Source organism: Haematobia irritans, chromosome 3 (assembly GCF_050003625.1).
Source record: "Haematobia irritans isolate KBUSLIRL chromosome 3, ASM5000362v1, whole genome shotgun sequence".
Classification (NCBI taxonomy): domain Eukaryota; kingdom Metazoa; phylum Arthropoda; class Insecta; order Diptera; family Muscidae; genus Haematobia; species Haematobia irritans.
This window is the reverse complement of record NC_134399.1, coordinates 137602387-137617873: the sequence shown is the minus strand read 5'-3', so window position 1 is coordinate 137617873 and position 15487 is coordinate 137602387. Positions and strand designations below refer to the sequence as shown.

At 29.2% G+C, this 15487-nt stretch overlaps 1 protein-coding gene across 3 annotated transcripts in view; it reads left to right on the top strand.

Moving 5' to 3' along the window:
* Positions 1 to 15487, top strand: part of Ptp4E (Protein tyrosine phosphatase 4E) — a 446480-nt gene that overhangs the window by 356428 nt on the left and 74565 nt on the right. For all 3 annotated transcript variants that reach the window (XM_075302616.1, XM_075302615.1, XM_075302614.1), the window contains exon 3: positions 8417 to 8663. In XM_075302616.1, coding sequence (XP_075158731.1) covers positions 8417 to 8663 — 247 coding nt within the window. The remainder of the gene's footprint in view (positions 1 to 8416; positions 8664 to 15487) is intronic.

Here is a 15487-nt window from a genome sequence, read left to right as displayed (position 1 = left end):
AGAAAATTTTGTCAAAATTTTATTTCTATGGAAAATTTTGTCAAAATTTTATTTCTATAGAAAATTTTGTCAAAATTTTATTTCTATAGAAAAATGTGTCAAATTTTTGATTTCTATAGAGAATTTTGTCAAAGTTTTAAAAAATATGGAAAATTTTGTCAAAATTTTATTTCTATAGAAAATTTTGTCAAAATTTTATTTCTATAGAAAATTTTGTCAAATTTTTTTTCTATAGAAAATTTTGTCAAAATTTTATTTTTATAGAAATTTTTGTCAACATTTTATTTCTATAGAAAATTTTGTCAAAATTTTGTTTCTATGGAAAATTTTGTCAAAATTTTATTTCTATGGAAAATTTTGTCAAAATTTTATTTCTATGGAAAATTTTGTCAAAATTTTATTTCTATAGAAAATTTTGTCAAATTTTTGATTTCTATTTTAAATTTTGTCAAATTTTTGATTTCTATAGAGAATTTTGTCAAAATTTTATTTCTATAGAAAATTTTGTCAAAACTTTATTTCTATAGAAAATTTTTGTCACATTTTTGATTCCTATATAAAACTTTGTCAAATTTTTGATTTCTATAGAGAATTTTGTCAAAATTTTATTTCTATAGAAAAATTTTCTCAAAATTTTATTTTTATAGACAATTTTGTCAAAATTTTATTTCTATAGGAAATTTTGTCAAAATTTTATTTCTATAGAAAATTTTGTCAAAATTTTATTTCTATAGAAAATTTTGTCAAAATTTTATTTCTATAGAAAATTTTGTCAAAATTTTATTTCTATAGAAAATTTTGTCAAAATTTTATTTTTATAGAAAATTTTGTCAACATTTTATTTCTATAGAAAATTTTGTCATAATTTTATTTCTATAGAAAATTTTGTCAAAATTTTATTTCTATAGAAAATTTTGTCAAAATTTTATTTCTATGGAAAATTTTGTCAAAATTTTATTTCTATAGAAAATTTTGTCAAAATTTTATTTCTATAGAAAAATGTGTCAAATTTTTGATTTCTATAGAGAATTTTGTCAAAGTTTTAAAAAATATGGAAAATTTTGTCAAAATTTTATTTCTAGAGAAAATTTTGTCAAATTTTTTATTTCTATATAAAACTTTGTCAAATTTTTGATTTCTATAGAGAATTTTGTCAAAATTTTATTTCTAAGAAAATTTTGTCAAAATTTTATTTCTAAGAAAATGTTGTCAAAATTTTATTTCTATGAAAATTTTGTCAAAATTTTATTTCTAAGAAAATTTTGTCAAAATTTTATTTCTATAGAAAATTTTGTCAAAAATGTATGTGTAGAAAATTTTGTCAAAAATGTATGTGTAGAAAATTTTGTCAAAAATTTATGTGTAGAAAGAAAATTTTTGTCACATTTTTGATTCCTATATAAAACTTTGTCAAATTTTTGATTTCTATAGAGAATTTTGTCAAAATTTTATTTCTATAGAAAAATTTTCTCAAAATTTTATTTTTATAGACAATTTTGTCAAAATTTTATTTCTATAGGAAATTTTGTCAAAATTTTATTTCTATAGAAAATTTTGTCAAAATTTTATTTCTATAGAAAATTTTGTCAAAATTTTATTTTTATAGAAAATTTTGTCAACATTTTATTTCTATAGAAAATTTTGTCATAATTTTATTTCTATAGAAAATTTTGTCAAAATTTTATTTCTATAGAAAATTTTGTCAAAATTTTATTTCTATAGAAAATTTGGTCAAAATTTTATTTCTATAGAAAATTTGGTCAAAAATTTATTTCTATAGAAAATTTTATTTCTATAGAAAATTTTGTCAAAATTTTATTTCTATAGAAAATTCTGTCAAAATTTTATTCTATAGAAAATTTTGCCAAAATTTCTATGGAAGATTTTGCCAAAATTTTGTAACCATGGTAGTATCCCCGTATATATTTAGATACATCTATTTCCCTCCTTCTAAATGTTATTTCAGCAAAATTATATTTTCTTTCAATAATTGAAGATACTGACCCAATCTAGGGCATAAAGATATGGCCAAACATATTTCACCTCCTCATTTGGCATTATGCCCAATATATAATTTGTCGGTTAGTAAATAGCGGACAGATGGCAGGCGCATGTAATGTCTATAAAAAAATCGCAAGAACACGTATGCCAAATACAATGTTACACTTTATGAATATTGTGGTCTGAAACACTATGAAAGAAATATGAACTTCTAGCCACATAAAATCTAGAGAGATAAAACAACTTGGAAAATAAAATCGTACCTCACATTGAAAATATTTCGTTTACATATTTAAATTCTTTTATGCTTGTTTAATCTGCCTCTTAGTTGGAAAAAAATTGTATTCCAAAAGTCACGTTTATGTTACTTGTTTTTCTTTTCTCATTGATGAAACCACTTATGTGAGATCTGCGAAAAGAAAAAAAGTTTTTTTTTTTCATAAAAAAAACTCATCCATCATGATGGGATCATACATCAAGTGTACTACGAACTATCAAGCCTACACCATGAAGGGCCAATGTCCATACAGGGTTATGGTCATATTCACATGTGGTTGATGAAAAATTAATCAAATGGATATACGTTGCTGGAAATTGGATGCTACCTTTTTTACAAAGACTTCACAAAAAAGTGGATTTTGCAACAGCAACAGCTCTCCATGACGTCAAGAGTTGGCTGAGAGCAAAGTAATGTGAAACATTTTGCGAAAATCGTATTGCACTAAAAAGTACAAATAAATGAGCAACGATAAAAAATGTTTAACATACACAAGTGTAAATGATTATTTAAATGAAAATTAAATATACAAAAAAAGTTTACAATGTGGCAAACATATTGTGCTACGCTATATTACGTTGTTATGGAAAAGGATATATTAGGAAAACTTTTTACATATATTAGGATAGAAAAGAAATTGCAAAGTTTTTGTGGGACATTTGTAATTTGCAGTTAGAAAAAATGTATATTTTGATGTATGATAGGAAAAGGTTCTTCGTTAAAATTATGTTTAAATTTAAAGTATTTTTATTGCAAAAATGAATTTGGTCTTAGTTTATTTTTTTTCGAAATTCTCTAAAGCTCAATGCAGTTTTTTTATTCTAAGTACGTCTCAAAAATTTTATGAAATATAAATCAATCATTACAATTATATTCATACAAAATCATTACAATCCAATGTAATGTAAATCATATTCATGATTTGGGACCGATTTTTATACCCATCTGATGATGGGGGTGTAATAAGTTTGCCATTCGATTTCCGAATATATATATTTTTGATCAGAGAAATCTTCTAAGACGATTGAACGATGTACGTATGTCTGTCTGTTGAAATTACGCTACAACCTTCAATAATGGAGCCAATTGTTCTGAAACTTTGTACAGATTCGTTGTTGTTTTGCGTTTTTTTTTTTTGAAGCAGGCTATATTTCCAATTTTTGATATAGCCCCCATACACACAAAAAAATAATTTTTGGATTCAATCACGAAATTAATTGATCCAATTATTTTTTAATTGAAATGTCTTCAATCATTGAAATGATAGTATCAGTCACCAAAGACAATTAAAAAATTAGTTGATCCCATTAAAAAAAAGTTTATACTATTTATTCTTGTGCTGTAATTAAAAAGATAGTTGTATCAATTAAATTTTTTAATTGAATTTTTTTGAAAATTCAGTTAAAGTTTTAATTGGAAATATTTTGGTGAAAAATTGAACATCATACATATCGTATAAAAATTGAGGTGATTAATTTTTATACGATTTGTCTGAAATTTAAACAAAACAAAAAAAAATCATATTTTTTATATAGCTCTCATATAGAACGAGCTATTGGTTTTACTTCTTGTGTCATGGTCACCAAGCCCGCCTTGTATGCAAAGGTCTTGGGTTCAATCCCAGTTTCGATCGAATACCAAAAGGTTTTTCAGCGGTGGTTTATCCTCTCTCAGTAATGCTGGTGACGTTTCTTAGGGTTTGAAACTTCTTTAAGTGGCTTCTCCATAATGTTAAACTCCGTTCAGACATGGAATCGGGCAGCACTCAGCGATAAGAGAGAAGTTCACCACTGTGGTATCACAATGGACTGAATAGTCTAAGTGAGCCTGAAATAGCGGGCTGACACATTACCTAACCCTAACCTAAGTCTAGACAGCGCAATTTTTATCCGAATTGTCTGAAATTAGAAGTTTCGAAGTATTTGGAGACTATTAGACTATTCACTCCATTGTGATACCATATTGGTGAACTTCTCTCTTATCACTGAGTGCTGCCCGATTCCACGTTAAGCTCAATGACAAGGGACCTCCTTTTTATAGCCGAGTCCGAACGGCGTTCCACCTTGCAGTGAAACCATTTAGAAAAGCTTTGAAACCCTCAGAAATGTCACCAGCATTACTGAGGTGGGATAATCCACCGCTGGAAAACTTTTTTGGTGTTCGGTCGAAGCAGGAATCGAACCCACGACCTTGTGTATTCAAGGCGGGCATGCTAACTATTGCACCACGGTGGCTCCCGTCTGCTAGTCTTGTGATAAGTTTATTAGCGCCAGTTTGCATTCATTTCTCGTTGGGAAGTTTCTGTCTGAAATTTCATTTCGTTGAATTGAAAATATTTTTCTCTGTGCATTTTATAAACTGATATTAAATAATTAAATTGTTTAAATTTACACCACCCAGTATCTGCAAAGGGAAAAATCTCAATCATAGCCCCAAAAACAATTTCCATTAACAGCCTCAAGCGGAAGCCACGGCCCAGACTGTTGACATTTAGTCTAGTCGGAATATACATATATGTGTATATATGTGTGTGTAGTAACGGATGTTCTTTGAAATATTTATCCTAACTTGGTTCCCCACTGCGTTTACTGCAGCATAGATTTTTCATTCTTTATGAATTTTGAAGTTGTGATTTACACAAAATATATGCAGACTATGTAAGTAACTTTGAATTAAGACTTTAGCATTTTTTCTCTGGTTAAGGAATAAAAATAAAGCCCTTTTTCAGTTTTATCCAGCCACAACATAAGGTCTGGAGCAGGCTAACTTGTGAAAAAAAAAACAACTAACCAAGTCTTTACATGTTTGTTCCATGTTCCATGAGGTTTTCCTTATTTCCACCCATTTCATACTCGATACTCGTTTCACCCATATTTATACCCGCATATTGAAGCTCCACATCTAGGAATATGTGAGTCGTAACACTCTACCACCAGCATGGGATATCTCATATCCTCATCATCATTGTTGGACAGACACTCGTTCGGTCCAAAAGAGGATGTTCACTTTTCGGTTGCATCTAGACCAAACAGAGACCGGCCCATTGTTTGGAGTAAATGTTTGGTATTTTGTGTCGTCTGCAATAAAACCCATACGTTTGTACACCACAAAGGTTTCCTGTGATGCAAAGCTCTATGTGCTTGGTTTGCCGCTAAAAATGTTCAGTCTCAATAGCCCCCAGACCAACAAACCTACTAATATATGGTCTGCGTCGTTATCCACATATACATAGGGCCTTTCTCATATGAATTAGACTCCAATAGTTGCATATGAAAGTGTAGAATGCTGTTTTTCATTTTGTTTTTGTCTCAGTTTGTTATTGTAGTGTATTCGATTTGTTGTGTCTGGAATCTTAAGTTTGTTTTTCCAAAGGATTCCCAGATAAGCGTGAATGATATAGATTTAAGGTTTCCAATGTGCCTTTGCAAAGTCATATTGCAAAACAAGAGAATAATACAATGTGCAATTTTATTCCTATTGTGAATCCATAAGGTATGCTATAGTTTTTGAAGATATTAAAAACTCCTTACGCATATGCTATTTTATGTATAGAGGAATTGTACTCAGTTCCCTAGATAACACTAACACAAGAGCAAAATGAATATAAAAATTTCTTAAACATTTCACAATTGTCAAATATTTGTTAAAATTTGATGAATGGCTAATTTTCATAAGAAAAATTCTATGAAAATCGAATTTTCATAGAAAATTTGATGAATATCAAATTTTTATAGAAAATTTGATTTTTTATGGTGAATTTGTTGAATATCGAATTTTCATAGAAAAAATCGCATTTTAACCAAAATTTTTTGAATATCGGATTTTAATCAAGATTTTAAGAATAACGAAGATTCTTAAAAAAATTTGTTGAATATCGAATTTTCATAGAGAATTTGATGAATATCGAATTTTCATAGAAAATTTGATGAATATCGCATTTTAATCAAAATTTTTTGAATATCGGATTTTAATCAAGATCTTAAGAATAACGAAGATTCTTAAAAAATTTGATGAATATCGAATTTTCATAGAGAATTTGATGAATATCGAATTTTCATAGAAAATTTCATGAATATCGAATTTTTGTAGAACATTGGATGACCATCGAATATTCGTAGAAATTTAAAGAATGTCGAAGAAGAAGAAGTTTTGATCGAATTTTCATAGAAAATTTTTTATCGAAAATTTGATGAATATCGAATTTTCTTAGAAAACTTGATGAATATCGAATTTTCATAGAAAATGTTATTAATATCGAATTTTCGTAGAAAATTTGATGAATACCTAATTTTCATCAAAAATTTATAAAAATTGAATTTTCATAGAAAATTTGATGAATATCGAATTTTCATAGAAAAGTTTGTGAATATTGTATTTTAATAGAAAATTTTATTAATATCGAATTTTCATAGAAAATTTTATGAATATCAAATTTTCGTAGAAAATTAGATGAATATCAAATTTTCGTAGAAAACTTGATGAATATCGAATTTTCATAAAAAATTTGATTTTTTATCGAAAATTTGATGAATATCGAATTTACTTAGAAAACTTGATGAATATCAAATTTTCATAGAAAATTTGATGAATATGGAATTTTCATATAAAATTTGTTGAATATAGAATTTTCATAGAAAATTTGATGAATATCGAATTTTCATAGAAAATTTTATGAATATCGATTTTTGTTAGAAAATTGGATGACCCTCGAATATTCGTTGAAATTTAATGAATGTCGAAGAAGAAGATTTGATCGAATTTTCATAGAAAATTTGATGAATATCGAATTTTCTTAAAAAAATTGTTGAATATCGAATTTTCATAGAAAATTTGATGAATATCGAATTTTCTTAGAAAATTTGATCAATATCGCATTTTCATACAAAATTTGATGAATATCGAATTTTCATAGCATATTTGATGTATATCGAATTTTCATAGAAAATTTTATGAATATCGAATTTTCATAAAAGATTTGTTTTTTTTATAAAAAATTTGATGAATATCGAATATTTGATGAATATCGAATTTTCTTAGAAAACTTGATGAATATCAAATTTTCATAGAAAATTTGGTGAATATAGAATTTTCATAGAAAGTTTGATGAAGACCTAATTTGCATGAAAAATTTATGAAAATCGAATTTTCATAGAAAATTTGATGAATATCGAATTTTCATAGAAAATTTCATGAAGAGCGAATTTTCATAGAAACTTTTATGAATATCGAATTTTCATAGAAAATTTGATGAATATCGAATTTTCATAAAAAATTTTATGAATATCGAATTTTTGTAGAAAATTGGATGACCAGCGAATATTCGTTGAAATTTAATGAATGTCGAAGAAGAAGATTTGATCGAATTTTCATAGAAAATTTGATGAATATCGAATTTTCTTAAAAAATTGTTGAATATCGAATTTTCTTAAAAAAGTTGATGAATATCGAATTTTCATAGAAAATTTGATGAATATCGAATTTTCATAGGAAATTTGATGAATATCGAATTTTCGTAGAAAATTTGATTAGCATCGAGTTTTTATAGAAGATTTGATCAAATTTTCATAGAGAATTCGATGAATATCGAAGTTTCATACAAAATTTCATTAATATCTCATTTACATATGAAATGTCATGAATGTCAAATCAGTCATACATATTTAATTATAAAATGTTTTAATTATAAAATTTAGGGTAAAAATAACAATGGGTACTTTTATAAAAAGAAATATATTTCTTTTATTAGCTTTTGTGCTATGGGAGAAATGTTAACCGAGTCTTGGATTTGGATTTAATTACACGAAGTCGCATGTTTACATGGTTATTAAGTTGATTTATCGCCACTTTTAAATTAGACATTCAAGCAACAAGAAATTAAATTATTTACATGCCTTTTGCTTAATTTTAATGTTGTTTATATGACTGTCTTCTGATTACATTAAAAGATATTGTCTGACAATTATTGTCATGCAAAGGTCTCTCTCTCTCTCGCCTCTATCTAGTAAATTCATTAGTACGTGGGATATTTGACTTCTGACGTTTCAAATTGAACCGATTTAGATTTTCTAAGAAAATTCAACAAAACAATTAAAACAACACACACTTTAATTTCTGTATATTTTGTTTTTCTCTTTGCAGCATGGTCATTGTGCCGATTTAGCCATAAGCATACCCAATAATCAGGGTATGAACGGTGCCTTTTACCGTCTAGACTACAGTCCGCCATATGGTTATCCTGAACCAAATGCAACAATCGCCTCCAATGAAATCGGTGATGAAATACAATTCTCGCGTGCTTTACCCGGTACCAAATATAATTTCTGGTTGTATTACACCAATGGAACACATCGTGATTGGCTTACATGGACAGTGTCCATAACCACAGGTAAGTTTCCATTAATATCCTTTCCAAGTATTGTGTGCCATAATTGTTATGACTTTGAGTTTTGGCCAACTTTGAGCGCTTAGTTGACATCGTAACTAATGGGTCAATACATTTTGTGCACCCACACGTGGAATGGTTTATGGTTCTGTGAGTTCAATTATTATGCTTTCCTGAAATTAATGAATTGACGACAGTGACAGAGTCTAGGAAATTTTGTCATAATTTGTATTTGACTTTAGTCGGACCTAATTGTGTATATAAGTTTGTACTTATGCGATAGGCAGATGGTTGGTGTAACTTTCAATGGAAGTAATTAAACTACTTTATGTACCCATAATGGTTCTGAGTGATGTCAGGGCAAATTGTAAATTGGTGGAGACTTTTTAATTGATTTTCTTTATCAACAAGGACACAAAGGAACTTGAAATGCTTGTTATATCCTCAAGGAGGATTCACACATAAGTTTAGATGAATTTTTTGATCCTTCCAGAAAAATATGTGACAAGGGCAATCTACACTTAAAAACAAGTTTACTTGGATCCAAAGAGATTTTGAGATTTTGATTTTTTTAAGGATTTTTGAATAGGTTGCGAGCCAAAGATGCGGCTTCTTTAAAATAAAGGCATTTTCTGCGACCTCTCTGGATTAATAAATCTAGGATTAATAAAATTTAAATTAGGATATAGATCTCATTTAGCGAATTTTCATTAATAAAATTTTTAATATATATTAATAAATCTATTCACATGCAAACAAATGCTAGTTTAAAAATCCAAATTCTAACGGATACTTCAAAGTACAAAATGTTTTCTTAATTCCAAAAAAAAATTTAAACCAAAGATGTTAAATCATCATAATAAGTCTTAGCTTATATTTGAAGCTATAGCTTATATTAAATCTAAAGATTCAAATTTTTAATTAATTTAAGGACTATTTCTTTAAATTCAAATGTGTTTCTTTACTTTAAGGAAAATTTACCTTACTTTTAAGACATATGACTTTAACGATCAAAAAATGTGTGTCAAAGCTGTGGCCTCAAATTTGTCAAAAATATTATCGAAAATTGCCCTTTTTAATTCCTTCGGATAAATGAAAAAGAAAATGTGCAAACTTGTATGAGAACCCAATTAATTATACCCCCCCCATAGGATAGGGGGTATATAAACTTTGTCATTCCGTTTGTAACTCATCGAAATATTGCTCTATACACTGAAAAAAATATTGTCGTGAGGCCAAAGATTTCATGTCTTTAAAATACGAATGCAAATTTTGCTTAGCATAGAAGACGCATTTCTCTAATATAAAGTTTTTTTCCTTGTCCAAAAGTCGATAAACTTTTCAATGAAGTCGTATTGTCCTTATAATTAAGTGATTTGACTTAAAAATGGGTATCTTAACATGAAAGAAAAAATTTATAAGCTAAGGTCAACTTGACTTTAATAATTCAGAAAAATTCTTTAAATTTAATGAAATTGTCTTTAAATTTGTTGTCTTTTTGCATCTTGACTACAAAGCAAAAAATCGTTCAAATATAGGACATGTTTTTCAAAACTTTATTTTAAAGAAGTTTTTTACTTCAAACATAGCATAATTTCTACTGGAAGTCGAGTCCTAATTTGGAAAATAAAGTTGCCGTTAACTCGTTTTTAAAGGACTTTGATAGCATATGAAGAAAAAAAGCTGAGAAAGCGAAAAATTAAAATTTGCTTCCTAGAAGCAAGTACACAAAACCTAAATTTAAAAGAGAATTGTGTCTTAAAAGTATCCTTACTTGTATTCTCCGCTTCTTTGGCTCGGAATCAATACCAAATTTTTGAAAGTAAAGACAAAATCTTTGGAACCGAGTATGCTTTTTTTTCAGTGTATATATTCTGGGTCGTGGTGAAATTCTGAGTCGATCAGCATGCCCGTCCGTCCGTCCGTCTGTTGAAATCACGTTAACTTCCGAACGAAACAAGCTATCGACTTGAAACTTCGCATAAGTAGTTGTTATTGATGTAGGTCGGATGGTATTGCAAATGGGCCATATCGGTCCACTTTTACGTATAGCCCCCATATAAACGGACCTTCAGATTTGGCTTGCGGAGCCTCTAAGAGAAGCAAATTTCATCGGATCCGGCTGAAATTTGGTACATGGTGTTAGTATATGGTCTCTAACAACCATGCAAAAATTGGTCCGCATCGGTCCATAATTATATATAGCCCCCATATAAACCGATCCCCCGATTTGGCTTGCGGAGCCTCTAAGAGAAGCAAATTTCATCCCATACGACTGAAATTTGGTATATGGTGTAAGTATATGATCTCTAACAATTATGCAAAAATTGGTCCACATCGGTCCATAATTATATATAGCCCCCATATAAACCGATCCCCAAATTTGGCTTGCGGAGCCTCATGGATGAGCAAAATTCATCCGAATTATATATAACCCTCATTTAAACCGATCCCCAGATTTTACCTCCGGAGCTCTTGGAGGAGCAAAATTCATCCGATCCGGTTGAAATTTGGTACATTGCGCTAGTATATGGCCGCTAACAACCATGCAAAAATTGGTCCATATCGGTCTATAGTTATATATAGCTGATCCCCAAAAATAATCTACCAAAAATTTATTTCTATAGAAAATTTTGTCAACATTTTATTTCTATAGAAAAATTTGTCAAAAGTTTATTTCTATAGAAAATTTTGTCAAGATTTTATTTCTCTAGAAAATGTTGTCAAGATTTTATTTCTATAGAAAATTTTGTCAAAATTTTATTTCTATAGAAAATTTTGTCAAATTTTTATTTCTATAGAAAATTTTCTCAAAATTTTATTTCTATGGAAAATTTTGTCAAAGTTTTATTTCATTATTGTTGTTTTTGATCTCAGCTTAAAACCATGCATTGACTAAACTACAAGTGTAGCTTAACCAACAAAGGAAAAGTATGCTTGTCAAATTTATTTCGGCAAAGCTCTATTTCACACTGAATTATATACGTATTTAATCGGCCTGTTTTTGTTTATTATATTCTCCGTATGGACTAACTTAAAATTGAGAAGACGGTGTTAGAAGTTTTAAGATACCTTGCCATCGGCAAGTGTTACCGCAACAATTAAATCATATTATTATTTCTTGTGATTGATTTTTGTTTTAATTAAAAAATTTGTTGAACCAATTAATTGAATATTTTTGAAAATTCAATTAAAATTTTCATTAGAAAATTCTGAAAATTTTTTTTGTGTAGGCATTAAAAATGAAATCTAGGCCAATATGGATCTCATTGGTTTTAGGCCATAGGCGTAGTAGTGGGGGGAGGTGAAATTTGACTTCGAATGCAAAGATATATTTTCTGTTTAATCGTATAGCGGCAATATGATATAAAATCAATGTTTACAAAATTTGTCTTTTCTATCCCTACATTGGAAAAGATATTGACCTAATATGATAGATTAGAAAAGTTCATAATCTCTCCTTTAAACATTTTTTTCTTTAAGTTTATTACCCGAACAATTCTTATTTGCATTTCCCTCCGAAATATTTAATCTATTATTGTAAATAATAATAAATAATACTTTCAACATTTTCCATATTTTTTCCATACACTGACAAAAAACCATGGAAGGCCCCAAAGATTTTGTCTTTACACTAATGATTTTGGTATTTATTCCGAGCCAAAGAAGCGGAGAATTGAAGTAAGGGTAAATTTAAGACAGCATTAACGACAATTTAAATTGTCGTATTCAGGCTCGTCTTCTAGTAAAATATTATGTTGTATTTAAAGTAAAAAAGTCTTTAAAATAAAGTGTTGGAAATCAGCTCCTATTTTTAAGACTTTTTTGCTTTGTAGTCAAAATACAAAAAGTCAAAAAATTTAAAGACGATTTTATTAATTTTGAAGAATTATTAAAACCAAGATGACCTTCTTTCATGCTAATATACCAATTTTTAAGGATAAAACGACTTCATTGAAAAGCTTATCAACTTTTGAACAAGGAAAAAATCTTTATATCGGAAAAATGCGTTTTCTATGCTAAACAAAATTCGCATTCATAGTTTAGGGACATTAACTCTTTGGAAAAAAACTTGCAACAAAATTTGCTTGCAAACACCTCCATTCCAAAAAAAACGTTCACACATAGGCCTAAACATTATTCAACATTGCAACAATACAGTTTCAGTTTTTGACCTTGCCATGTTAATTAAATTAAAAAACAAAAATAATAAATTGTGCAAAACTTTTCCCCAAACTCAACCATTTTGCATTAATTTGAAGCTTACCTCGACACACTTAGATCCAAATAGGTATCTTCCTCTTGTATTCCAACAACTTTCTCATGGTCAATGGTCGCGGCGAGAGGGCATTTGAAACTTATATCAACTTTCACCGTTAGTTTTTCTGAAAACGTAAATTGGGTTTGCTCCTGTAAAGCACATCTACTAGTGAGCTACATGGGACAATTTGCCACCCACAATTTTCTAATGCCCCTAGTGTAATAAGACATCTTTCACATTCACTTTACATTTTATAATGGAATTATTATTACAAAATTTCTAGAGCACAGCGTATTACACAAATGTTGAAATTATTATAAATTATATATTAACATTGCTAACATTGCGTCATAATTACTAAAAATATGCGCATCATCATTACCAGCGGCGATGACAAGCAAGCAGTAGCTTAATGGTACCATTATTTTTAAGCAAAATGATTTTTCTATTCAATTTTCTAGCTACAGCTGTTTGTTCGCAACAACACTATGGGGTTTTGGCATCATCATGGAGAAAGCATTTCTCCATGGTGGGTAATAATTTGTATCTGGGGACTTGTTTAATGGGGTAAATTAAATGTGTAAACATATTGAATTACCATTTTATATTTAGTTTTCTTTTTTTTTATTCAAATATATGTATGTATGTAGGGAATCTCAAACAGGGTAACGATTTACGTCAACATTTAATAGAAATACTTTAAATATTTTGATTGAAAGATGTTGACTTTCTCTTAAGGATTTTAGTATTGATTCCGAGTGAAGGATGCGGCTTCTGCAGAAAAAGGAAATTTTTTAGGGAGCTATCTAGATATTTTAGTTAAAATCTAGTCTAAAAATTAGGATACATATATAATTTTTTGAATTTCCATTCTCTTTTTACCATATATTAAAACAAGTAAGGAAAGCCTAAAGTCGGGCGGGGCCGACTATATTATACCCTGCACCACTTTGTAGATCTAAATTTTCGATACCATATCACATCCGTCAAATATGTTGGGGGTTATATATAAATGTTTGTCCCAAATGCATACATTCAAATATCACTCGATCTGGACAGAATTTGATAGACTTCTACAAAATCTATAGACTCAAAATTTAAGTCGGCTAATGCACTAAGGTGGAACACAATGTTAGTAAAAAAAATATGGGAAACATTTAAATCTGAAGCAATTTTAAGGAAACTTCGCAAAAGTTTATTTATTATTTATCGCTCAATATATATGTATTTGAAGTTTAGGAAAATTAGAGTCATTTTTACAACTTTTCGACTAAGCAGTGGCGATGTTACAAGGAAAATGTTGGTATTTTGACCATTTTTGTCGAAATCAGAAAAACATATATATGGGAGCTAAATATATCTCAATCTGAACCGATTTCAACCAAATTTGGCACTCATTGCTACAATGCTAATTCTACTCCCTGTCCAAAATTTAAACTAAATCGGAGTTAAAAATTGGCCTATGTGGTCATATGAGTGTAAATCGGGCGAAAGCTATGTATGGGAGATATATCTAAATCTGAACCGATTTCAACCAAATTTGGCACGCATAGCTACAATGCTAATTCTACTCTCTGTGCAAAATTTCAACTAAATCGGAGTTAAAAATTGGCCTCTGTGGTCATATGAGTGTAAATCGGGCGAAAGCTATATATGGGAGATATATCTAAATCTGAACCGATTTCAACCAAATTTGGCACGCATAGCTACAAAGTTAATTCTACTCCCTGTGCAAAATTTCAACTAAATCGGAGTTAAAAATTAGCCTCTGTGGTCATATGAGTGTAAATCGGGCGAAAGCTATATATGGGAGCTATATCTAAATCTGAACCGATTTCAACCAAATTTGGCACGCATAGCTACAATGCCAATTCTACTCCCTGTGCAACATTTCAAATAAATCGGAGTAAAAGATTGGCCACTGTGGTCATATGAGTGTAAATCGGGCGAACGATATATATGGGAGATATATCTAAATCTGAACCGATTTCAATAAAATTTGGCACACTTGACTACATTACCAATTGTACTCCTAGTGCAAAATTTCAACCAAATGGAGGTAAAACTCTGGCTTCTGGGACCGTATTAGTCCATATCGGGAGAAAGATATATATGGGAGCTATATCTAAATCTGAACCGATTTCAATAAAATTTAGCACACTTGACTACACTACTAATTGTACTCCTAGTGCACAATTTCAACCAAATTGGGGTAAAACTCTGGCTTCTGGGACCGTATTACTCCATATCGGGCGAAAGATATATATGGGAGCTACATCTAAATCTGAACCGATTTCAATAAAATTTGGCACACTTGACTACAGTACTAATTGTTCTTCTTGTGCAAAATTTTAAGCAAATTAGGATAAAACTCTGGCTTCTGGGGCCATATAAGTCCAATATAAGTCCATATCGGGCGAGATATATATGGGAACTATATCTAAATCTGGACCGATTTCTTCCAAAATCAATAGGGTTCTATTCTGAGCCAAAACACATACTTGTGCCTAATTTGAAGTCGATTGGACTAAAACCAAATTTGGCACGCATAGCTACAATGCCAATT